Below are 25,884 nucleotides of genomic sequence, written 5' to 3' on the forward strand. Positions count from 1 at the left end.
GTAGGAAATAAATCTGGAGGAATCTACACCAAATGGTTACACAGGGTTAGCTCTGGAAAGAGGAGGGAATCCAAAGGATATGAACTCTTTTACTATTACATTAGATTCTTCTGTAATGTTAGGATATTTTAAAACAATAAGCATATGTCACTTATATGATTTTTTTAATAATAATTTTTGAAACCAGGAAGAAGAATGAAGTTACCTTCCCAGAAGCAGGCTCTGATGGGGAACTAGGGAGCATGGACATAGCTCCTGGGTGTTCTTGACTGCAGGCAGAACCTACAGGCGGGGTAGTGGGACTGCAGGAGCAACTTTGAGTGCCCATGTGACCTGGCGGAAGGAAGGGACCCCTTGCCTCTCCTCCTTGCCGCTCTGCCCAGGCAGCTCACAACTGCTGCTGAATCAGAACCATTCCTGGCCACCCTGGCCACCTTTTTGGGTCATGGTTTGCCATGCCCTTTATGCACTAGGCAGTGGCTGACTCAGCTCCTGCTGCCAGATGGCTTCCCCAGCCTCTGTTCCACCTGGTAGACGGCAAGCACGTGGCACGGGATGACTGCTGTCCTAACGCAGTGCTGGGCTTTTGGTTGATGATCAGTGCAACTTGTGGGTCACTGACGTTCATTTTTCTTTCTTTCCTTTCCTAAGGGGCAGGAGTGGAGAGTCAGAGTGATCAAGAGAAGACTCTTGTGGGGTCAAGGGTATCATGATTAATAACAATAGTAGTTTCCCCTTAGTGAGCAGCCCTATCTGCTAGCCTTTGTGAGAGTGTTTTAAAGTGCATAAGATACTTTATCTCTGATCCTTGTAAGGACCTGAAGGTGGGTATTGTTATCCCCTTTTACAGAGAGATTCAACTGGAGCTTATAACCTGTGAGGCTGTGATTGGAACCCTGTTCCAAATCCTGTCCTCAGAGGGGCAGTGTGAGAGGACTGTGGTGTGGAAGACAGATTGATGACACTTGGGGAGGATTCAGTGACACTGAGGGGCACAGATGGTGCCACCTGGGGGAAGACAGGAAGTGTTGGCTACAAACTTCTCCAGGCCTTTTGGGTACCAACAAGGAAGAAGCCTTGGTCCCCAGGATTTGCATTAATTCCTAATGCCCCATTTTTTTTCTTTCTGTTTTTTTTTAAAGGCAATTGAGAAATTTGAATTGGAGAAGAAGGCTTTAAGAGAGAAAAGCCACAGTCACGTCAGCGCAGGAAACAGAGGCAAAAATCCCTTCTCATAGCCTTGATGGGGTTGTCCTGGATTTGATTTTTTTTAGTTGGATATTTTAAGCTTTGGTTTGCTTTTCTGCATGCTGGGGACTGAACCCAAGGCCTTGCTAGAAGCAAGCACTGCACCACCCTGCCCCAGCCCCACCCCTGAGTTTTCGGTTTTGAAAACATAATTGGGTAGGAATTCAGAGTTGCAGGTGAGGAGACTCAAATCTGACTTCCTCATGTTGGGCAAGGACAGAGGGAAGAGGGTACCATTTAGGGACCAGCTAACTATGTGACACAGGACTCTAGGTGCTTTCCCTCTGGGTCCTTTTAAAAACATTTTGTGGAAGAGGAAACAGGGCTAGGGAGAGAGGAGCAACTTGCCTAAGGCCACATAGTTGTCCCCTCTTTGGTCTAATCTGATAGGGAGGGGGATCTTGGTTGTTCAGACCCATGGGACCTAGTGAGATCAGCAGGATGAGCGTCATTGGGCAGCGCAGGTTGAGTGACGAGTCCCAGTTAGGTTGATCACCCAGTAGTGCACACCACCTGTGGCTGCTCATTTCTCATCTCTTTTCCTCCACTCTGCAGTCAAGAAACAGCAAAGAACACCGTATATATGCCAAGGCTCCGAATTCAAGAGTGCCAAGTCTTCCTTTGTGAAAAAGGTAAGGGACTGATTGCTGTGTCTGTTTTGGATTGGTTTCTATTAGGCAAGAAATAGGTTTTACTCCGGGAGAGGGGAATTTGGTGACTGGGTGGAGATTGAATGGAAAAAAAAAAGTTCTCTTTTTCAAAGAAGATCTTAAAATTTTGACAACTTTGGAATTTCTCATGACACCCTCAAAAGGGCAGAGATGACCCAACCCCCGAGGAGGGGCATTGCAGAGCCGTGTGTGCTATTTTTAGAACTGAGAATGTATTTCTCCTTAGAAACAAGGCCTTTGGGTCTTGCTGAGGTGCCACAGGGCCTTCCTGGACTGTCCACACAGCAGGTTCCTGAGGGGCTGCTCCGACTCTCAGGACAGGCTAGTTATGGAGATCATTGCTGATGCCCCTGGAAATGGGATTCAGGATTAAAGTTAGGTGATGTGTCCAGGGTCCTGCAGCTCATCCATGGAAGGGCTCTGTTTCCCGCTTAGTCCTCTGACCTGCATTCAGGCCCCCTCTACTGGCCCTCGGCAGCAATCTGGCTCCGTCTCACAGCTACCCACTTAAGAATCTCCCTGCGGACTAGAGGTTCCATCCCCAGCACCACAAAAAAAAAAAAAAAAAAAAAAAAAAAAAAAAAAAAGATTTTTCTCTGCTTGTTCTTTAAACTACCCAAGAGATAAGCATTCAAAGCTTTAAGTGCTTGGGCTGGAATAAAAGAGAATAAAATCATAGCATTTGCAGGTAAATGGATGGCGCTAGAGAAGATAATGCTAAGTGAAGTTAGCCAATCTCTAAAAAGCAAATGCCAAACATTTTCTCTGATATAAGGAGGCTGATTTATAGTGGGGTATGGAGAGGGAGCACAGGAGGAATAGACAAACTCTAAATAGGGCAGAGGGGTGGGAGGGGCAGGGAGGAGGCAGGGGGTCAGCAAGGATGGTGGAATTTGATGGACATCATTATCCAAAGTAAATGTATGAAGACACAAATTAGTATGAACATACTTTATATACAACCAGAGATATGAAAAATTGTGCTGTATATGTGTAATAAGAATTGTAATGCATTCTGCTGTCATTTGTTTTTAAAAGATCAATTTAAAAAGAACCCCTAACTTGAAATTACTTTTTTCCACATATAAATTGTATTTAAATACTTAGCTGTGTTATGTGATCACTGTGATCTGTCCATTGCTTTTATTTTTGCTATTTCATCTCATATCACAATTTCCTTCCTCTGATCACACTAATACCCTTGAAGATGCTCTGTATGTGGGAACCAGAATGTTACCTAAGTCTAACCATAGGTGTGTATCTTGCATTTGACTTAATTAAATTTAATTGCATTTACACAGAAAATTGGTATGATGCATAGTTTAAACATGAAGAAAAAAGATCATTTTGGAATTCTCTCAAGTGTTGCTGTGGTAGAAGAGGAGTCAGGCAGATGCTCTTTTTATACCACTATTTAGGTTTAATCTAAGCAAGTGAAATTTACCTTTATTGTGAATGTTAAAGCTTAATGTAAAGTCTTTGTTGATCTATTTGTATGCACATGTAATTTTTTTCTTATAATCTTTGGCTATTCTATGTTTTTTGCTGTTTTGTATTAAAGTAATCACATTTAAAAATATATATAAATAAATAAATGCTTGGGCTGGGGTTATGGCTCAGTGGTAGAACACTTGCCGTGCATGTGTTAGGCACTGCTTTTGATTCTCAGCTCTGCATATGAATAAAATAAAGATCCATCAACAACTAAAAAAAAAAATAAGCTTTAAATGATGGACAGTGTGAAACACTATGCTATTTTCTTAGTTGTCAATGGACCTTTATTATTATTATTATTATTTTAATTTATAGGTGGTACTTAGAATTGAACCCAGTGCCTCACACATGCTAGGCAAGTGCTGTACCACTGAGCCACAGCCTCAGTCCACTATTTTTATATATTTTAGACCAGAAAATTCCAAAACAGCAAGAAGACTCATGGTTGAGGCTGCATTGAAATTGTGCTACTCACCATTGGTGGTGGCTGAGCAGGTATAAGTGTCCTGCCCAAGGTGGCCCAGCTAGTAAGTGGCAGAGCTGTCATCTGACTCAGGGTTGATGCAGCAGATCACCAAGCTGCTCTCCCACTGCCAGTACCACAGCTCAGTTAGAAAGTAGTTCCATTACTGGGCACAGTGGCACAGGCCTGTGATCCCAGCAGCTCGGCAGGCTGAGGGTAGGCAGGAGGATCACAAGTTTGAGGCCAGCTACAGAAAATTAGTGAGGTGCCGCAGTCTGGCTGGGCACAATCAGGAGCCACTTGTCAAAAGAAACTAACTTTATTTTTAGAACCAAACACGCCAAACAAACAGCCTCTCAGGAAAAACCCCTCAGAGCCTCAACTGCCACCACCGGCTTTCCACAAGCCCTGTCTCTCCCCCCACAAGCTTCTCTCCACCTCCCACAATCCTCCTGCTCTTGAGGCTGATTGGCTGGGTCACGTGGGCAGAGCCAAAAAGTCCCCCAATGAGCAGCTCCGTGGTCTGAAAGGGCAGGGAAACAGTCCAATGAGCATCACCGCAGAGGAGCCAATCAGCTAGATGTTGCTGGGGCCGCTGTGAGCCAATCATCAGCCGGCAGCTGGATTGCTGGCAGCTGGAAGTTTGCTGGGGCCCCTTCGGCTGTGGCTCTCAACATCTCCCCCTCTCTGTTTAAACAACAAGCATGTGGCTTAGGGACCGTGCCTGTTAGGCAGTCCAATTCAACATATGGTCCTTACCCGTCATCGGATGAACTGACCTCTAGGCGTCAGCCTCCTGTCTTAGGTTGGTACCACTGCAATTGGATCATACCCGTCACTGACTACCGGTCCAGCATACAGCTATACTTGTGGATAGGCCTTTGCACCAGTGGGGGGGTGAGGTTCTTTGCCTCACCTCTGTTGGCCCCCAAATTTTAGACCATCACTAGTAGAGGAGGATGCAAAATGCCATGACATTAAGCCAATTGAGGGCTCCTTTGAAAAATTGTACCACCGGTGACATCATCAGCAAAAATACCCCAACACTACCACAAGTCGCTGCACCAACAGATAGTTCAAAATGCATACAGGTGAGCTCACAATGTGTCCAGGCAAGTTCTGCAAGCAGTTCAGTGATGGCTATTGTAGAAGGTGTAGATTGGTTTTATCTTTGACTTCACCAGCACTGGGATGAAGATAGGAATTCTGGCAATAATGGCTAAAGAAAAAATTATGTAACATTACAGAAGGCACTAAAAGAAAACAATTTTCTTAACAATTTACATTGTCTTCACCGGCACTGGGATGAAGATAGGAATTCTGGCAATAATGGCTAAAGAAAAAATTATGTAACATTACAGAAGGCACTAAAAGAAAACAATTTTCTTAACAATTTACATTATCTTTAAGAGAATTATTAAATATAATGAAAAGGAAAGGTGAAAGTAAACAAACAGATCTGTTAACCTTCTTTTTTGTTTACATATTAAAACAATCCTCAACAGTTGTTTACCCAATATAAATTAAACCATATAAATCACGTGAAAAAAAAATATTTGGATCCATTTTATCATGAGCGCTCATCATATATGATATATGGACATTCAAACATATAACACAAAACACAAGTGTGCACACATAACATAATACATACAACACATAACATTATAGTAAAGGCCTTATAACTTTTTACAGGTGAAATCTCCATTGCAATGTTTAAAAACTCTATAGTCAAAAAATAGAACTGATCAGCAAAACATTAACCTAGGTCTGTATGAGCTCAAAAAACAAAATAGAACTTCATGATATGGCAAAGGGCAATAATAAAATAGATATTGAAAAAAGCATCCTGGTTCTGTTGCAGATGTAAGAATAGCCAAACTGGAGTTTTGGATATCAGTTGTTATGGATTTGAGCCAAATCATCTTCTTTTTGGTCTGTAGAAATCGCTTTAGTTAATCTTTCTGGAATCCAAATCGGCTGCTGTTCTCCCTGTGGAAACACATAAACAGACCCCCGACTCCAGACAATCACTGGGTCAGGACCTTGGTTAATCTCTCTGGAATCCAAATCGGCTGCTGTTCTCCCTGTGGAAACACACAAACAGACCCCCGACTCCAGACAATTACTGGGTCAGGACCTTTCCATTGTCCTGTTAGAATATCCTTCCAAAGTACCTTGGGCTTATGTACATTTTTTGGACACATATGCCTTTCCGCAGCACTAAGTCCTGATGAATCCAAATTTAAAAAGTTTAGAGTAAAAAGGGTTATTTTAAGTTTATCTTTGGGGAATATTTACCCCTTCCCAATTCCTTCTTTTTGCTTTAATAAGTACATTTTAATAGTTTGATGAGCTCTTTCAACTATGCCTTGTCCCTGTGGATTGTATGGGATTCCTGTTATATGAGTAATGCCAAATGTTGAGCAAAATTGTTTAAAAGAGGTAGAAGTATAACCAGGGGCATTATCTGTTTTTAACTGTTTTGGAACACCCACAGTGGCAAAATTTTGTAAGCAGTGAGCTATAACATCTTTAGTTTTTTCTCCGGCATGAAGGGAGCCCATCAAAAATCCAGAAGAAGTATCAACTGTAACATGCAAATATTTTAATTTTCCAAATTCTGGCAAGTGTGTGACGTCCATCTGCCAAATATGGTTAGGTATCAATCCTCTAGGATTGACTCCAAGATTAACTTGTGGTAAAAAGGTCACACAATTTTGACATTGTTTTATTATTTGTCTAGCTTGTTCCTTAGTTATTTTAAAACGCTTTTGTAAAGTATTAGCATTGACATGGAACATTTTATGAAAATTTATAGCTTCTTCTAGTGTAGAGAAAATATGTATGTCATGTGTAGTTTTATCTGCTAAATCATTGCCCAAACTAAGGGCTCCAGGCAATCCTGTATGTGCCCTGATATGTCCTATAAAGAATGGATCTTTTCTGTCCCAGATTAGACTTTGTATAGTGGAAAGCAAAGAGAAAACAGTAGAAGAAGGGGAAATCCTACCAGCATCTTCAAGAGATACTATAGCATTAACTACATACTGACTATCAGAAAATAAATTAAATACAGAATCTTTAAACATCACAAAAGCTTGTAAAACTGCATTAAGCTCTACCTTTTGAGCTGATTGTTTGGGTACTAAAAATGTAAAAGTTTGATCAGGGGTAACTACTGCTGCTGTACCATTATTTGACCCATCAGTGAATATATTTGGAGCATTCATGATAGGTGTTTTTCTTGTCATTTTTGGAAAAATTACAGGATGCAATGACCAAAAAGACAATAAAGGATTAGATGGTAAGTGGTTATCAAATGAAACATTAGATTTGCACATGATTATTGCCCAAGTATTTAACTCATTAGCTAACTCATCAATTTGATTCATAGTATATGGAATAATAATTTTATTGGGAGAAATTCCAAACACTCCCTTTGCTGCTTTTATTCCTTTGAGTATTAATTGTCCTACAGCCTCAGGATACCTAGTAAGAATAGTGTTAGGAGAATAAGATAAATGTATCCATAATAATGGACCTTCTTGCCAAAATACTCCTGTAGGAATATTTTTTGTTGGTAGTACAATAAATAATAAAGGCAAACTTATATCAATTCTATCCAAATGCATATTTTCCATATATGTTTCAATGATTTTTAATGCCTTTCTTGCTTCAGGCGTTAACATTCGGGGTGAATTTGGATCTGATGGACCTTTTAGGATATCAAATAAAGGTCCCAACTCTCCTGTTGGTATACCTAAATAAGGCCTTATCCAATTTATGTCTCCTAATAACTTTTGAAAGTCATTAAGTGATTTGAGTTGATCTACTCATATTTGAATTTTTGGTGGACGGACCATGGTTGAGGATAATAGAACTCCTAAATAATTAATTGGAAAATTTAATTGTACTTTATCTATTGCTATCTCTAGATTATAATTTTTTAATAAGTTTGTAAGTGTGGCATAACATTCTAGCAATGTGTTTTTATCTTTGTGTGCTAATAATACATCATCCATATAGTGAAATATTTGTAGTTCAGAATTTTGATTTCTAAGTGGCTGGATTGCTTTGTTAACATAAATTTGACACATAGTTGGGCTGTTAGCCATCCCTTGAGGGAGTACTTTCCATTCATATCTCTGATCAGGACCTTCATGATTCAGTGCAGGGATAGTAAATGCAAAACGTGGACTATCCTCAGGATGAATTGGAATTGAAAAAAAACAATCTTTAATATCTATAACTAAAACATACCAGGTTTTTGGCAAAGCAGACAACTGAGGAATCCCTGATTGAGCAGGTCCCATAATAACCATCTCATTATTAATGGCTCTTAAATCTTGCAATAATCTCCATTTACCAGATTTCTTTTTGATGACAAAAATGGGAGTATTATGGGGAGATACAGAAGGTTGTATATGTCCTTCTGCTAATTGTTGTTTGACCAGGTCATGGGCTGCTTGTATCTTTTCTTTAGTCAGGGGCCACTGAGGAACCCATACTGGTCTTTCTGATTTCCAAGTAATTTTTATTGTCTCAGTGGCCCTTTCTGAAAATCCAACCCATGTCTGTCTGTTCCTTGATCTATTTGTATTGGTGCTGCTATACCTTGTTCTTGTTTTTCTAATCTTTTTCCTTTCCTAAAACCTTGTCTAGTCATAATAGTGGGTGCATTTTGGTTGATGTTATTTGTTAATGTCAAACCTAATTGATCTAGGACATCTCGTCCCCATAAATTTACGGGAAGATGATCCAATACATATGGCTGTATAGTTCCTTCACATCCTTCAGGATCCTTCCAATCTAATACCATTGCACTTCTATGGGGATTAGTCGCCACTCCTAGGCCTCGAAGCGTTTGAGTGGCTTGTTGTAATGGCCAATGTTTTGGCCATTCTTGACGAGAGATGATGCTAAGGTCTGCACCTGTATCCAGTAGCCCATTAAATTCATGTCCTTGAATATTTAGTTTTAGCATGGGGCGAGAATCTAAATTTAAAGAAAGCATAGCCCAATCTACACCTGTGGAACCTAATCCCTTGGAACCTCTTTCTACAGTACGACTGGAAAATTTATCATGTAGGCTGGGTATTATTAGTAACTGTGCTATTCTATCTCCTGGTGAAATTACTGATATACCCTTTGGAGAACTGGCTATAATTTTTATTTCACCTTCATAATCGGGATCAATTACCCCAGGACTTATCATAAGTCCTTTTAGAGTAGAAGAGCTGCGTCCCAATAATAAGCCTACTGTTCCTTTGGGAAGAGGTCCTTTCACCCCTGTGGGAATGATTTGAACTCCCATCTCTGGAGTTAGTACTGCTCTGGCGGAGGCGCAGATGTCCAACCCTGCGCTCCCTCTGGTTTGTCTGATGAGGGATCTGATGGACAATGTGTCCTGGGCACTACCCTGATGGGGTTGCTGGGTTCCTCCAGTGCTCCGTATATTTGTGGTTTTGGGCCCCGGAGCATTGGGCCCCCTTGTCCATTTTTTGGCAATGGAGCCTGATGCCTTTCTCCACGATATCGTGGATAAACACCTGGTCCTTGTTCGTTTTTTGATAATGGAGTACCCTCTATGGTGGTTTGAGAACGGCATTCATTAGCCCAATGTCTCCCTCTACGGCATCGTGGGCAAATACCTGGTATTCTACTCCTTGGATACCTAGTTTTGTTAAACCCTCCTCCAATGGGGCAATTCCTTTTAAAATGTCCTGTTTGTTCACAATTGTAGCATGTTCTTGGCCTGGCATCTAAAGCCTGTTTTACTGCAGCTGCCACAATTTGCCCTTGTTCATTAATGTCTCTGGCATCTAAAGCCTGTTTTACTGCAGCTGCCACGACTTGCTCTTGTTCATTAATGTCTCTACATAATTTAATATATGTGTTTAAATCTTCATGTTTCCATGGTCTAATGATATCTCTGCACCAACGATTCGCTTGCTCATAAGCCAGGTGTTTTAGTAATGGCATTGCTTGTTCTGTATTCCCAAAAACTCTGGTAGCTGTTTGAATAAGCCTATCTACAAATTCAGCATAAGGTTCATTAGCTCCTTGTATTACCTTAGATAATTGACCTTGTAAACCTCCATGTCCTTGTAAAGTCTTCCTTGCCTTAATTGCATCTGCAGCAATTTGTGCGTATACGCCAGGATCATATGCAATTTGTTGCTGCTGATCCTCATAAGGTCCCTTTCCTAACAACATATCTAGATTTCTCTGAGGATAACCAGCTGCTGCATTTCGCCTAGCCGTCTCCTTGCAAAATTCCTCATTGGCAACCTTCCATAACAGGTATTGTCCTCCATTTAGCACAGCTTTACACATATTAGCCCAATCTGCTGGCGTCATGTTCAAGTTGTTAATGGATTCGACCAAGCTTACAGTGAAGGGTGCTTGAGGACCATAGGTTGTTACAGCCTCTTTTAGCTGCTTCACTGTTTTGAAATTTAAAACTTGGTAAAATCGCTGCCCTCCTGCCTCAAATACAGGGCATGTTAATATTTGAGATCTTGTCTCAGGATCCCAACTATCAACTGCGGGGGTTGGGGACCTCCCAGCATATGGAGGTGGCCTTGTTAGTTGGACACTTACGTCCTCTGGTGATAGAAAGGTGTTAGTAGCAGTCTCCTGTAGAGGTGGTGCTGTTGGTTGGACACTTACACCCTCTGGTGATAGAAAGGTGTTAGTAGCAATCTCCTGTTGTAACTTTCCCCCTGATGGCTTTTTCTGTTTTACACTTTCTTTCTCTGTCTGACTAACTTGAGAGGCCTTCTCTTTTACTTGAATCTTTTCCTCTGTCTGACTAACTTGAGAGACCTTCTTTTTTACTTGAATCTTTTCCTCTGTCTGACTAACTTGAGAGACCTTCTCTTTTACTTGAATCATTATGTCTTCTCCTTCCTCTACCATTGTCTGAACTGAAGGCTTTGGACTAAGCAAACAAGATACGAACGTCCACAATGGCAATGTGCCAACTGGCAGAGTCCCTGGGCTTTTCTTTTCTATTCTTTTTAAATCTTCACCATGATGGTTCCATTGTGATATATTTAACAACTCCTCCTTAAAAAGCCATGGGCTACATTTTTGTATTGTATCAACGTATGCCCTGACTGTTCTTGATTTTACTGAGATGCCTCCTTCCTCTAACAATTTACTTAACACTCTTTCAGTTTGTTTTTTACTAATTTCTGATCCCGTATTTCTACTATAATGCAACCCAACAAGATGACGCCAAACAAAACCGAGACAGAATGAGATAAAAAGGGAACAACAAAAAGTCATTATAGCCTTTCTATCCTCCTGACATGTGCATCCGTCCTTTCTCCCTATCTGTTCCTCAGACGTAAATAGTTTTTCCTCAGATGTGAGCGGTTTTTCTTCCGTCTCACTCATCTCCAGGGACAGGCAACTTAAAACAAAAGTGAAACAAAATAACAAAAGAAGAATCTTAAAATGGCTACCCATCCTCTCGCCCTGCCCTCAGGGGCGAGCAGTTTCACTTACCCTCAGTCGCTCCCCGTGCGAGCCACCAAATGCCGCAGTCTGGCTGGGCACAATCAGGAGCCACTTGTCAAAAGAAACTAACTTTATTTTTAGAACCAAACACGCCAAACAAATAGCCTCTCAGGAAAAACCCCTCAGAGCCTCAACTGCCACCACCGGCTTTCCACAAGCCCTGTCTCTCCCCCCACAAGCTTCTCTCCACCTCCCACAATCCTCCTGCTCTTGAGGCCGATTGGCTGGGTCACGTGGGCAGAGCCAAAAAGTCCCCCAATGAGCAGCTCCGTGGTCTGAAAGGGCAGGGAAACAGTCCAATGAGCATCACCGCAGAGGAGCCAATCAGCTAGATGTTGCTGGGGCCGCTGTGAGCCAATCATCAGCTGGCAGCTGGATTGCTGGCAGCTGGAAGTTTGCTGGGGCCCCTTCGGCTGTGGCTCTCAACAGTGAGGCCCTAACCAACTTAGTGAGACTGAGACCCTGTCTCAAAATAAAAAATCAAAAAAAGGTCTGGGGATGTGACTCAGTGGAAAAGTGTCCCTGGGTTCAATCCCCAGTACCAAAAAGGGGGAAAAATATGTAGTTCAGTCTTACAGAAAGTTTCCAGTGGGTGCCTTTGGGTGAGGAGAATCAACTCCCTCTTTCTACTTTTCTATGTTTTTACATTTTTATAATCATTATGTTTTCATTTTGTTCAAAAATGTTAGTGGTAGTACAGCACCTGCCTAGCATGTGTGAGACGCTGGGTTCAATTCTAAGCACCAAGTATAAATAAATACAATAAAGGTCCATCAACAACTAAAAAAAAATATTTTAAAAAAATCAATTGAATGGTATATATTAAATACTATAAAGATGGTCACAGCCTTTGATTTAATATTACCATTTTAAGGAATTTATGCAAAATAAGTGACCCAAGGGGGATAAGAACCACATGCTCCAAGATATTAATGACAGCAGTGTTTATTGGAAGTAGTTGGTGAGTAAATTAAATTGTAGTGTTTTATTTGTTGTTGTTGTCATTTTGTGTGTGTGAATTGAACCTTTACTGGTTTACTTTACTGCTTTACTGATGAGCCACATCCCCATCTCTTTTAATTTTTTTTGAGACAGGGTCTCACTAAATTACTGAAGCTAGCCTTGAACTTGTGACACTCCTGATTCAACCTCCTGAATTGCTGGGATCACAGGCATGAACCACTGTGCCTGGTTAAATTATAGCATTAAAAATTTTTTTTTTTAGTTGTAGATGAACACAATACCTTTATTTTATTTTTATGTGGTGCTGAGGATCGAACCCAGTGCCTTCCACATGTGAGGCGAGCACTCCACCAAGGAGCTACAGCCCCAGCCCTAAATTATAGCATTTTAACTGATAATTTTGGGGACAATGCAACTAGATTAAAAAAAAACTAAAGTAAAGTAGATAAAGCAGGATGTAAAAGTGTGTGTGTGATGATTAAAGGTACATATATGTATTTGGATACATTTGCTCAAAGCTATAAAGGAGAATAGAAATCATATGAATAGGTAAGGGCTTTGGTAAAGGGTACTGGGTCTTGAACACCCTCTCATTTTCTGTGTCTATACTGTCTTCATAATAAAAAGAGGAAGATATTCTATTATTTTAAACTGTCAAAACAGTGGTCCCCATTTTCACATTCCATTCTTTTGCTTCAGAAAACAGCAGAAAAGAATCTTCTGGTCGAGCTATACCAGCCTCCCAAATTTAACAACTCTGGGCCCAACAAGCTTCCCAATGGAGTGGACTTCTGCGACATGGTGGGCAACGTGATTCGGGCAGAGAAAAACACCTTGAGTGGCAAGGTAAGGAAAGAGAGCTGGCAGCTCACCCAGCCAAGGGCCAACTCTGGCCTATGGGAGGGGTGGCAGGGGGTGGGCAGGCACAGTTGTCCCCCTTTCACAGCCTAGGAGGGACTGAGGATTCTGCTCAGGGCCACATGCTCCAGGGGACTAAGCTGAGTGAGTAACCACAACTCAAGTTCACTCCAAAACCTCGATGCCTGGTCTCCAGGGGGTCTTGATGATCCTCCGATTGCCAAAACATCTGGAGCACGCGCCTTCATAGGTACATGTCTTTTTTATAATTCTGTACATGTTCCTCTGACAGCTACTCCATTGCATATCGGTGAGGTGAACTTTTTTCCTTAATCACACATTAGCTATAATATTTTCTTCCTGCCCCCCCTGGTGAGTACAGTACCCTGAGAACTTGCTCAAGAGCCTGCTGGTACCTCAGGAGGGGAGGATGCCAAGCCCAGGGGACCCACATGCTCATGCTGATGGGAGAGAACTGGAAAGAGGCCAGCAGAGGAGGACACCAGGAAGTAGCCCCAGCAGCTATACAGCTGGGCCTCTTCCTCCATCACAATTGCTTAACTCCTGTGTCCCCAGAGCAGCTCTGGTCATTGTCCCCCCAGTTCTTAACTAGTTGCCCTGCCTTTCCTGGGACCCAGCATCTTGAACCATCTCTTCTACCTTTACTTCTCCACCTACCCTCCCCTTTCTCTCTTTCTCTTTCCCTCCTCTCCTCCTTCCCACTCTCCTTCCTGCCCTTCTTCCTGGCCTCTTCCTACTGCTTGGCTGTGGCCATGTCTGAATCAGTCCCATCTAAGCGAGAGGAGAAATTAAGGTACACAGCCCGGTGGCAGACACCAAGGAAGCATCCAATAAATGTTGCGTGTTATATTCTGACAGTGGCAGCTTCAGATCAAGGGCAGGGTTCAGACCGGTTACATAACAATGAAAGCTAAATTTTCTGCTGCCCTGAGCTCATAGATAATTTTTTTAATTTTAGAATTCCATGCCCTCCCTCCCTCCCTTCCTTCCTTCCTTCCTTCCTTCCTTCCTTCCCTCTCTCCTCCCTCCCTCCCTCCCCCTTTCTCTCTCTTCCTTCCTTCCTTTCTTTCTTTCCTCTTTCTTCCCTCTCTCCTCCCTCCCTCCCTCCCCCTTTCTCTCTCTCTCTCTTTCTTTCTTTCTTCCCTCCCTTCCTTCCTTCCCTCTCTCCTCCCTCCCTCCCTCCCCTTTCTCTCTCTCTCTCCCTCTTTCTTTCTTCTTCCCTCCCTCCCTCCCTTCCTTCCTTTCACAGTGCTGGGGATAAAACCCAGGACCTCATGCATGCCAGGCAGGCACTCTACCACTGAGCCACATCCCCAGTTCCCGTATGTTTATTATTAACTCAGAAGAATCTGATGAGCCAAGTGGTGAAAGCTGCTAACACAGACACAAAAGCCAAACTCAGTGAAGCACTAGAGTCAGGAATACACAGACAACATTGGCTCGCAACTTAATGTGAATTGTTGATATTCAGGACCAAAAGATGATTTATATGAAAAAATGTTTCGGTTGGGGGGGGGACTGGGGTTGTGGCTCAGTGGTAGAGCACTCGCCTAGCATATGGGAGGCCCTGGGTTCAATCCTCAGCACCACATAAAGATCAATAAATAAAATAAAGGGATCCAATTACAACTAAAAAATAATTTAAAAAAAAAAAAGAAAAAATGTTTTGGAAGCCTGAGAGCTATATAAACAATAGTTCTGAAAACAGAAAGGAGTATAGAGGAATTTTCTGGTCCAGTCTTTTTCGTTTGTACGATATCTACAGGGATTGCTGAAGGTTGTTGTCAGTCGGCCCTGGGGGTGAGAGCTGGAGCAGGTGGCATGGAATCCCGACACGAGTTAGTGTTCCAGTCCTGGCTCGGCCACTTGCTGGCCATGTTACTCTAGGCCAGTGCTCTCAGCTCGTCAGTCCTCAGTCTCCTGACTTTTCTAGCCTCTCATTTCCTAGTCCGTGATGGTGGATGTGTATCATAAGATTATTGAGGGTTAAATGGGAATACATAAAACACCTGGCTTAAGGCCAGGCAAATTGTGGACACATACTACAAGATTAGGTGGCTTTTTTTCTTTCTTTCTTTTTTTTTTTAATATTCTTTAGATGCTAATGAACCTTTATTTTATTAATTTATTTATATGTGGTGCTGAGAATTGAACCCAGTGCCTCACACATGCTAGGCAAGTGCTCTACCACTGAGCTACGACCCCAGCCCTGAGCAGCTTTTTTGTTGACTCCAAAGATGACTGGCAGGCGATGGTGCTCTTTGTAACGATAGCACGGGCGGAAAGGCAGGTTTTGAGTGAAGACAATTATGAATCTGGTTGCGGTTCAAGGTGAATTTAAAAAATAAATATAATATAGATTTTGTGTTTTTCTTCCCTAAGTCTTTCTGTTCAGAGAGTGAATTAGAGAAGTTTCTCTCTTCTCCTTCTCCCAGAACCTTGTGGCTGGATAGCTTTTGGTGGATGTTTCATGAAAGGTACCAGGTAAATGAGGAACTGATTGTTTCTTTGGTTTGCTTACTTTTCTTTAGAACAAATTCCAACCTCTTTAACCTGAGCTACCAGCTCCTTGGATCCCGTGGATCGCCCCTGCAGGCTCTGCTATCACTCTGTCTCCTCCCTACTCAGGTCTCACCTGTGGACGCCGCACATCATCCATCATCCAATGTCCTCTGGCTCCCCCAAGCTTTAGGAACTAGTCCACGTTAGGTGACTGGCCCAGGGCAGTGCTGAGAATAGAACTCAGGACCCATGACCCAGAGTTGGTGTGCCTCCTTCAACAGCACACTGCCTCTGGGCACACGCTTTGTGACTCTGATGCCAAAGATGAGTCGGTTATTTCATAAAGCACGTGGGGTTCATTAGCCAGAGAAGAGGATCCCTGAAAGTGAGAGTCATACTTGGCTGTCTCAACAAGGGACTCAATAATTCCTTCCCCAATTCTGTTCCTGGCAGCCAAACAAGGAGGTCCAGAACAGGCTTCTCGACAGGATAGCCCGGCACTATGCCTTCCTCTTGTTTCATCAACCCAGATCGCATTTCATGGAAGCACTCTTGAAAGTGAGTATCATCCACTGCCTAGGAAAACATAATGTTGGGTTTCTGTTCACCTCTAGTGTCGAAGAGCATGCCCTAAGCATCCTTTACATAAAGCAGTGAGTAGAAAGTTGTGGTATTGTCGCCTTCTTCACAACTAAAATACTCAGGGTCACTCCAGGTGAACTGGGCTGCACAAAATAATCACACAGAGACAGAGATACCTTTTTCTTTGGGTCCTCTGACCTTAAGGTGGGGGTGGGGGGGTGGAGAGAGAGAGAGTAGGAGGGGCAGATGCTGAACCCTCCCATTGAGGAGAAGCCATTCAAATGAGGCAAGGGGTCAGGTTTCAGGGAGTTGAGTCTAGCTTTGTGATGTCTGCTGACAGCAGGTGACTGACATCTAGGAAAGCCACACCCAAAGGCAGAGCAAGAGAAGGGGACATACAAAGGGCATTTCCATGGAACATTCTATCCCAAATAGGGCAAAGGAGTAGTATTACAAAGGAACAGGTGAATGTAGCTCCTGAAGACACTCCTACTTCCTGGGCTGGAACAACACCCAAGTCACCACGAAATGCAATGATTGGTCAGAGCCTCTTGCTTCAGGATGGAAGGCATGGGTCACTCAGAGTGGCTCCCCACATGGTATCTCTGTAACCCACTTATAATATAGCAGCTATGAAAATATAATAGAATTCTACATACCCACAAGGAGAGCTATAATCATATATTTTAAGTGAAAAAGCAATTCATACAACTCTATGTTCAAATATATACACAGTCATGCACCACAAGTGACAGTTTGGTCAACAGTGGATTGCATGTTATGGCTGTGACATGAGATTATATTTCCCAGGGACATCACAGCAGTCAGTTTATGTAAGTGCACTCTGTGGTGTTCATTCAGTGACAGAGTCAACCAACAATGCACTTCTCAGAACCCAGCCCCATTGCTGGGTGGCACTTGACTGTATGTGTACGTGCCAAAGAAGAGAAGAAAATTTGAAAAAATATTTACCAAACTCTTAACAATATTTATCTCTGAGGACTGCAGTTGTGAGAGTCTTCCCTTTTCTATTTTACATATTTCTGTGAGATTTAAGTAAGCCTGGAATGTTAAAATTAAAAGTGTGAACATACATATGTACTTTTTAGATGTGTGTGAACATAAGTACTGAAGGGATTGCTGGGAGAAAACATGACTGAATACTTTACATGACTGGGGTGAGGGAGGGCTTTCTAAATATGACTTGGAGGAAACAAGGGAGAAGACCAATAATTTAACTATATAATTTTAAAAAATTAATACAGATAAAATTAAGAGGCAAATGACACACTGCAAAAATCCTGATGGCACACATGTTACACGATATAAAGGCCCATTACCGCCTTGGCCAATGGTAACAGGGGGATGTATCTCTCGCCATCTTGTTGGCTGCACTTTGGCCAAGCTGCAGAAGGGGCTAACGGCTCACATAAAGGAGCTCTGGGGAGGGAGGAGGCTATTGGCCAAACATAACTTGATGGGTGAGGAGCAACCCTCTTATAGGATAAGGAGATGTGGAGGCAGCGGAAGACAGACATTACTTCCCTTAAGAACAGGAAGTGGGGCTAGGGATGTAGCTCAGTGGTCAAGCGCTTGCCTAGCATGTGCAAAGCCCTGGGTTTAATCCCCAGGGCTGCAAAAACAAGAAACAAACAAACAACAACAAAAAACAGTCAGGGCTGTCCCCAGCGCATCTTGGTGGCACATGCCTGTAATCCCAGGAGGAGGCTGAGGCGGTAGGAAAGAGTTCAAAGCCGCCTCAGCAATTTAGTGAGGCCCTAAGCAACTCAGCCAGATCTTGTCTCTAAATAAAATATAAAAAAGGACTGGGAATGTGGCTCAGTGGTTTAGTGCCCCCTTGGGTTCAATCTCCAGTGCCAAAAAAGGAAGGAAAAAAAATAGGACCGTGGCACAGTGGTACTCGCCTATAATCCTGTGATTCCGGGTTGGGGCAGGAGGATCACAAATTCAAAGCCAGACCCTCAGTAATTTAGCAAGACCCTGTCTCAAAATGAAATGTAAAAAGGACAGGGGATATAGCTCAGTGGTAAAGCACCATGGGTCCAATCCCTAGTACTGGGGCGGGGAGGAAAAAGAGAAAAAAGAAAAAAACAGCAGGAAGGCAGCTTCTCGATGGAAAAGAATTTTAGTGCAGGCCCTTTCTGAATTCAGGGCTCTGACATGTCGAGAAGGTTGCCTGAGCTCTGCTTGTCCCCCTAGAGGTTGCCGTCACTTTTGAGCAAAGCCCTGTACACCAGCTTCTGCTGCTGCTTCCCACAGTCCTGGTTCAACACCCACGAATTCAAGTCGGACATCTGCAACACCATCAACCTGTGGATGACAGGTGAGAGCTGGCTGCTGCTCCCGGGGGCTGCAGTTCCGGAAGGATGCTGTCCACCAGAGCCCAGGTGATTCTCATTGGCCATCACATGCCTTCATCAGGGCCATCTTCCTTTTCTTTCCTAAATACCAACGAGAGTACAGTGTCCGGTGAGAGCCCAAGGAGCATGAGTTTTCCCGCTGCCTCAAGGCAGTCCCAAGACACCCCTTCTAATCCAGGTTTGGGCCCAGCTACATCTACAGGGAGCTTGGGAGCCTCTCTTAACACATACCCAAGTTTCAGCTCAACCCTGATAGTTAGCCACGTGCCATGGGTTGAAGGATTCAAAAGCAGTAGCTGGTTAGATAATCCCAGCTTTCTACCCTCCATGTGACCAAGGGGCCCACCATGGCCTCTCCATCCAGCACCCACAGCCACCCCCCAGTGCCCTTCCCCACTGCCCCAGCTCAGCCTAGACATTGCCTAAGGTCATTGAAAACTTCTATTTATTGCAAGGTTCCTTTGTGCCAGATTCTGTGCCAAGTAAGCACTTTTAACCTATCCTCTTGTGCTGGGGTTCCCAAAGTCCCCCCACACACATTAGAAGAACTCACGGGTCTCAGCACACAGCTGTAGTCACGGCTGAGCTTTATGAATAAGGATGCGGTCAGGATACCCGGCTGGATCCCAGGGTGAAAGACAGGCTCCTTTGTGCTGTCCCCCTCCCACAAAGAGTCCCACGCAGTTACTCTTCCTCCTGCCATGAAAATGTAGCAACTTGTATGTGATGTCGTTGTCCATTAAAGATGCAGTGGCCAAAGTTTCATCAGTACTTCTCACAGTTCTAGAAAAGAAGGTGTGTGGCATAAGCCACACCATGCAATCTGGGCACAGTGAGCCCTCTTGGTATCAGAGGAAGTTTTGTATCAGTGTAAGGAACTGTTTACCTGCCAACTTCCCAGCCACCAGCCAAGAGCCAGTCTAGCAGGCTTTTCTAAGGCCTCTCTAAGGCCAGCAGTCTCAGACCTGCTGTGCTAATGTTTTTCTTTTCTTTTCTCTGTTTCTTTCTTTCTCTCTCTTCCTTCCCTCCCTCCCTCTCTTCTTTCTTTTCTTTCTTTCTTTCTCTCTCTCTCTCTTTATTTCTCCCTCCCTCCCTCCCTTTCTTTCTATCTTCCTTTCTTTCAATTGAACCCAGGACCTCACACATGCTAGGCGAGCACTCTACCCTGAACCACAACCTCAGCCCCCACTAATGCTTTTCTCTCTTTTTTTTAAATTAATTTTTTAATTTATATGACAGCAGAATGCATTACAATTCTTATTACACATATAGAGCACAATTTTTCATGTCTCTGTGTACAAAGTATACACCAATTCGTGTCTTCATTCGTGTACTTTGGATAATGATGTCCATCACATTCCACATCATGGTTTTCTGAAACCCATTTAATCCTCTTAACATGGAAGATCAATGCAGTCCAACAGCAAAGGAGGGGCAGGGATTAGTTCCAGGGGTGGCCCCTCCCAAGCTAGGCCTCTGACCACTGTGGCATTCTGCCTCCCGTTCTCTGACCCTCGCCTTGCTCTTCCTTTTTCCCAGTCTTTTGCCCAAGGCTTTATCTTCCCCAACTCATCCTCGGTAATCAAGCTCCTGTCCATTGGCTTTGTCCAAGGAACTGCGGCTTTGCTCAGGGGCCCAAGTTTCTTAAGGATCCTTAGAAGCGTCACCATTCCTGAGAACCCATTTCTGACACTTAACTGAAAGTGTCATAACACATTTAACAACCCCTTTTTTTTTTTTTTCTTATTTCTTTTCCTTGTAGTGCTGGGGACAGAACCCAGGGTCTTGCACATGCTAGGCAAGCCCTACCTCTGAGCTATATCCCCAGCTCCTGCTTAACATTTGCTCGCTACTACCTATTATGCACCAGGCCCAGCAGGAAACCCTGGAGGCCAAAGATGACTAAGACCCAGCCCAGGCCACCAGAGAGCTCATGGTCCAGCAAATCAGGGGCAGTGGGGGAAATGAGAACTGTAGTGCCTTCACATTTACACAACACGGGAGAGTCACACACCTGTCATCTGACCTCAACCCAGCCATCCATTTGGCAGGGAAGACAGGGGAGGCAGGTGGCATCAGGCCCCATTTTCCAGACGAAGACCCAAAGTCCTCTAGAGAGGAAGTGACACCTCCAAGGCCACAGGCCAGCCTGGGGTGGAGTGGTACTGGAAGTCCCACCGCCCCAGAACTGGCAGGGCCTCAGAGACTCTGTCTTCCTCTGTCCTGGGTGGTCTGCCTCCCTTCTTTTTGGCTAGTGTCCTTTCTGGCTCTCCACTCCCTTAGGGACATATCCACGCCCCCAGGGGTATAAGAGTTGGGACTACTCGGAACTGGATCCAGAGAGATTCCGGAGAGAAGAATTAATTTTACAGAGAAAACGACTGGCAAAGGGTAAGATACCAGTTATAGGTCCCTCTGCCCTCTGCCACACCCAATACCATTTATGGAGACAGAGGGAGTCAGAAAATTGATGTCCCCAGGCCAGAGTCTCTCTTAGGGACTCTCAAACCAACTGAAATGTAAGTGCCTATGAGCTGTGGTTAGAGTTCATGCAGCTCGTTTGTGGGCTGGGAGGAAAGGGTTTGATTTTCAAATAGCAGATTCCTGTGAACGGGTGTCCACGGTAGGCTGGCACCATGCCGGGGGCGCTCTCTGTTTTATTTCATCCTCTTGACAACCTGCTGCCACACTATCCATCTCACACCACAGTCAGGAAACTGAAATTCAAACCTTGCCCCGGGTCACTTGATTTTATTTCACTCAACAGTCACATCACAGGCCCTGTGCTAACCACTAAGGGGCACAGTGGTGGAGGTGAGCCAGGGCCCTGTCACCATCCATAATGTAATCATGGCACAGTGGCTTGGGCACTGTGATGAGGGGCACAGGATGCAGAGGCATGCCCAGACAGCCCACCATGGTCAACGAATGCTCCTAACTGAGATCTGAGGGTCTCAGGCAGGGGAAGGAGAGGACTCGTGTGGTAGGAGGACCAGCAGCAACGTTTTAGGAGACAGAGTGAGTCAGATTTGCTGCATTGTCCAAGTCCCCAGTGCAGCTGGGGTAGCCCAACCTGGGCACAGGGAAGAGAAGACTGCAACCCTCGGCACGGAGCAGGGCACGGCTGTTTTTCTGGAGAAGCTGGCACAGCCACCGCTTATTCAAGCCAGACACACTCATCCGTCAACTTTCTGAGCCTTCACGATTACTTACCCACTTAGCAGACAGGCTTCCTGGTGGGCATGCGCACACACAGATCTTTTTTTTTTTTTTTTTAAACACATTAGTTGTGGTTGGACTCAATATCTTTACTTATTTATTCCTATGTGGTGCTGAGGATCAAACCCAGGGCCTTGACTGTGCTAGGCAAGTGCTCTACGGCTGAGCCACCACCCCAGCCCCAGGGATATTTTTCAATGTAGAAAAAAAAAAAAAAAACCCTAATTTTAATTGTCGTCATTTTAAAAAATTCCAGTGTTGCCTATATTCAAATTTAATGACATTTTAATGAATATTAAGTTTAACATGTTATGGGCTTAATAGTTGTTTGTCATTTTTTGTGGTACTGGGGATGGAACCCCAGGGCCTAAGCACACACTCTTCTGCTGAGCTACAGCCCTAGATTTTCTTTTATAAGGAAATTCATTCATTTCACCCCACATTTACTCATTGTGATTTTCTAGGGTTCCAGGTTGTTTTTCTTTGGGAACCAGTCCTTTTTTTTTTCCCCCATGAGAGTTGCATGCTTGCCTGCACACCGCAATCTGCAATCCCCGGATGATATTGCCTTTAATTAGCTGGACAGCCCTTCATGATAGACAGTGTTCAAACTCAGGATATGAGAGGTGAGGTGACTTGCTGAGGTCACTCAGCAGGCGGAAGGCATAGAGAGGCTCCAAATTGCCTGAGGCTGTGCTTAGGGGAGAGTTTGGTGGGGGTGGCTTGTGGAGTCCCTGGTGGCAGGAAGGGACTGTCTCCGAACTCCTGGCTTCAATCTTGGCATCCCATGGCCAGAAGGGACTAAAGAACAGCTTCTTTCCTTCCTTAGGAAGATATTTCTCTTTCTTCACTCCTAAGAAGACGTTCCAGGGCAGGAGATCCCACCGCCCTCAGGTAAAGGGGAGGACTAGACCGGGACCCCTGGAAGCTCCAAGCTGCAGACACCTTGGATCCTCTAGAGCATCAGTGGCCTCTTGTCAACAGCACATCTCTGTGCCCCTGCCCTGGTTCTACCTCATCTTTTCAGTGAGGGGTCCTGTAGGCCGCCATGGCCTGTGGATGAGTGGAGCACTGAGGGGCCACCACAGAAGCACAGCAGCAGGCCAAGCACAGTGACACACGCCTGCGATCCAGCTGCTCAGGAGGCTGAGGCAGGAGGATCGCAGGTTTGAGGCCAGCCTGGGCAACTTAGCAAGACCCCGTCTCAAAAAAAAAAAAAGGGACTGGGGTGTAGCTCAGTGGTAGAGTGTCCCTGGGTTCAATCCCCAGGAGCACAAAAAAATAAAATTAGATAAATTTAAAATAAAAAAGAAAAAGAAAGAAAGGAAGGCAGTCAGCAGTGGGGGAGCAGCAGCCCAGCCTTCTATCCTGGCTGCCATGCCAGGGGGCTTCCTGCCTCTTCTTCCCCAGCAGTCCCCAGGGCAGACCTACAGCCTGGCCATCACCTTGACCCCTGCTCTTCCTCTGCCCTTCCTCAGTGTCCCTCCTATAGGTGCTATATTCTCGCCTTTTCAGTCCTGCCACCCTGCTAACTGTATCTCCTGTGGCAGCTGCCGTCCCCCCACCCTGAATGCCTCCTTACAGCCCAAACAAAACACCTGTCACATGAGGAAGCGTCCTCTCACTGCTGGTGTGGACTTTCCTGCAAGGTCTTATCTGGACTGGTCCAACCCATCTGTACCCACGGGCTCTGGGGGCTCCTGCCACAGGCCTCTTCCAGTTCCTGTGGGCACTCCACTCTCTGCCCAAACGCGGCCTCTGTACTGGATGATGCTGGTGTCCCGGGTGAGTTACCCTCTCACCTGCCCTTGTTAGCATTTTTCCTAGAAAAGTCACATGGGTGGCATGCAATTAATCAAATGCCACAAATCACAGCCTTTTTTTTTTTTTTTTTTTTCTGGAGAGCTGGAAAAAACAAATGTCCAAGGCAGAGTCTGGTGAGATGAATGAAGCCTTTCCCTGCTTCTGTAAACAGAATTATTGTTCACTGCCAAGCCCACTTATTTGCTATCTCTGTACTGAAATAGCAGAGTTGAATATAGTGATTACTGAGAACCTGCGACTGGCAGAGATGAATATTATTATCTGACTTTTTTTTTCTTAGAAGAAAAAAATTTGCTAATTCCAGGTCTTTCTTTCATCTTCTTATTCTCCTCCTCCTTCCCCTCCTTCTTTTGTTTTTGAAACCAGAGGCATTCTATCACTGTACTTCATCCCCAGCCATTTCTATTTTATTTTGAGACAGGGTCTCACTAAGTTGCCCAGTTTGGCCTCAAACTTGCAATCCTCCTGCCTCAGCCTCCCAAGTCGCTGGGATTATATGTGCCCCTGTGCCTGACCCCACCGCAGGACTTCTTAAAAGACTTATCTGTCCCCACATCTCCTTTCCCCACCTTGAAAGTGTGCCTCCAGTTGGGGCCCTAACCACGCTGGCCATTGGGCCACTCTTGCCACCTGGAGGGTCAGTCCTACAGAGGGTTTCACAGGATAGGGCATGCCCACTGTCTTTTTTTTTTTTTAATTACATTTTTAAATTAACACATAATTGTCGTCCATATCAGTGAAGTACAGTGATGTATTAACACCTGCGTACAGGGTTCTCACATCCGTGTGATCAGCATTTCTGTTTCCTTATTATTTCTCTAGTGTGGAGCCTTGAGTCCCTCTCTTCTAGATCTTGAGGAAATGAGCTCTTGTGAACCACCCCACTGTGCTGCACGATGCCTTCCTTCTAACTCTCCTGCTACCAGTTATCCAACCTCTGTCCCACTGCCTGGTCCTGCCTGGCCTCTAGGGATCACTCTCCTGCATTCAATGGACCTTTCTTTTCTTTCTTTCTTTCTCTCTCTTTTTTTTTTTAGCTCCCACATGTAAGGGAGAACTGCTTTTCTTTCTTTTTCTGGCTTCTTTCCCTTGTGTATCCAGTTCCATCCATTTTGCTGCAAATGACAGGATTCCATTCCTCTTCCTGTTGTACACATCCTGTTTTCTTACCCACTCGTCCCTAGATGGCCACCTAGGTTGATTCCATGTCTCAGCTATTGGGGATAGTGCTTCAAGAAACCTGGGCGGGTGGGCACCTCTTTGATGTCTAGATTTTGCTTCCGTTGGTTATGTACCCAGAAGTGGGGTGGCTGGATCATATGGTAGATCCAGTTTTAGTTTCTTGTCTTTTCTTTTTGTGGTACTGAAGCTTGAACCCAGAGCACTCTTTCTCTCTGAGCTACATCCCCAGGCTTATTTTTAGTTTTTTAAAGACCCCCTCCCCCACCTATTGTTTTCCACAGTGGTTGGACCAGTGCTGTCCCTTGTTCTCCTGGTAACGTGGCTCAGCAGTCCTGAACACGCATAAGGCCTGGATTTGATCCCCAGAAATGTAAAAAAAAAAAAAAAGTTTCTTGATTTCTTGATTCTGTGTTGTCACACAGTTGTCACACACCTTCCTTTGTCGCTCACTGCCCATCCTCAGTCATCTCTGGCGGCTCCCTATCCTGCTGATCCAATCTGTCCTGGGTCCCCCTCCCTGCTATATTGATTTGTTCTCCCTTAGTGACCTCTGCTGGTTTGGTGGCTTCAAAAGCTATTCATATGCTAGTTCCCCCCAGACCTTCCCCTCCCTGGCCTCTCTCAGACCTCTCTGTGGGCTCTCAGCTGCCCTCGGCCTCACATCTCCCAGCTGTCTCTAGGAGCCGCCACCTGGGCTCCTTTTATCGGTAGCCCCAGCCTAGTGTCCACACAGGAACCAGAAGGACTTTTGCAGACAGACATTAGGCGGGGCCATTCCGTGCTTAAAACCTCCAACAGCTTCTCATTGCCCTTGGAAGAAGATCTGGTCTCGTTCCACGGCGTGAAATGCCCTGCAGAACCGGCCACCATGGCCTTCTCTCCCTTGATACCTGACCATCAGCCCACTGGATGTCCCTGTGCCCCTTGGACGCCCAGACATATGCCC

General features: G+C 44.5%; 1 protein-coding gene across 1 annotated transcript in view; it reads left to right on the top strand.

The window, feature by feature from the left end:
• Fam227a (family with sequence similarity 227 member A) overlaps window positions 1-25,884 on the top strand; it is a 53,136-nt gene that overhangs the window by 5,926 nt on the left and 21,326 nt on the right. The window contains 7 exon segments of the mRNA XM_071609267.1: window positions 1,804-1,880; window positions 13,069-13,215; window positions 15,631-15,732; window positions 16,204-16,308; window positions 18,553-18,676; window positions 20,997-21,104; window positions 22,762-23,045. Coding sequence (XP_071465368.1) covers window positions 13,168-13,215; window positions 15,631-15,732; window positions 16,204-16,308; window positions 18,553-18,676; window positions 20,997-21,104; window positions 22,762-23,045 — 771 coding nt within the window. The 5' untranslated portion in view covers window positions 1,804-1,880; window positions 13,069-13,167.

Source organism: Marmota flaviventris, chromosome 3, assembly GCF_047511675.1.
Source record: "Marmota flaviventris isolate mMarFla1 chromosome 3, mMarFla1.hap1, whole genome shotgun sequence".
In the NCBI taxonomy this organism is placed as follows: Eukaryota; Metazoa; Chordata; class Mammalia; order Rodentia; family Sciuridae; genus Marmota; species Marmota flaviventris.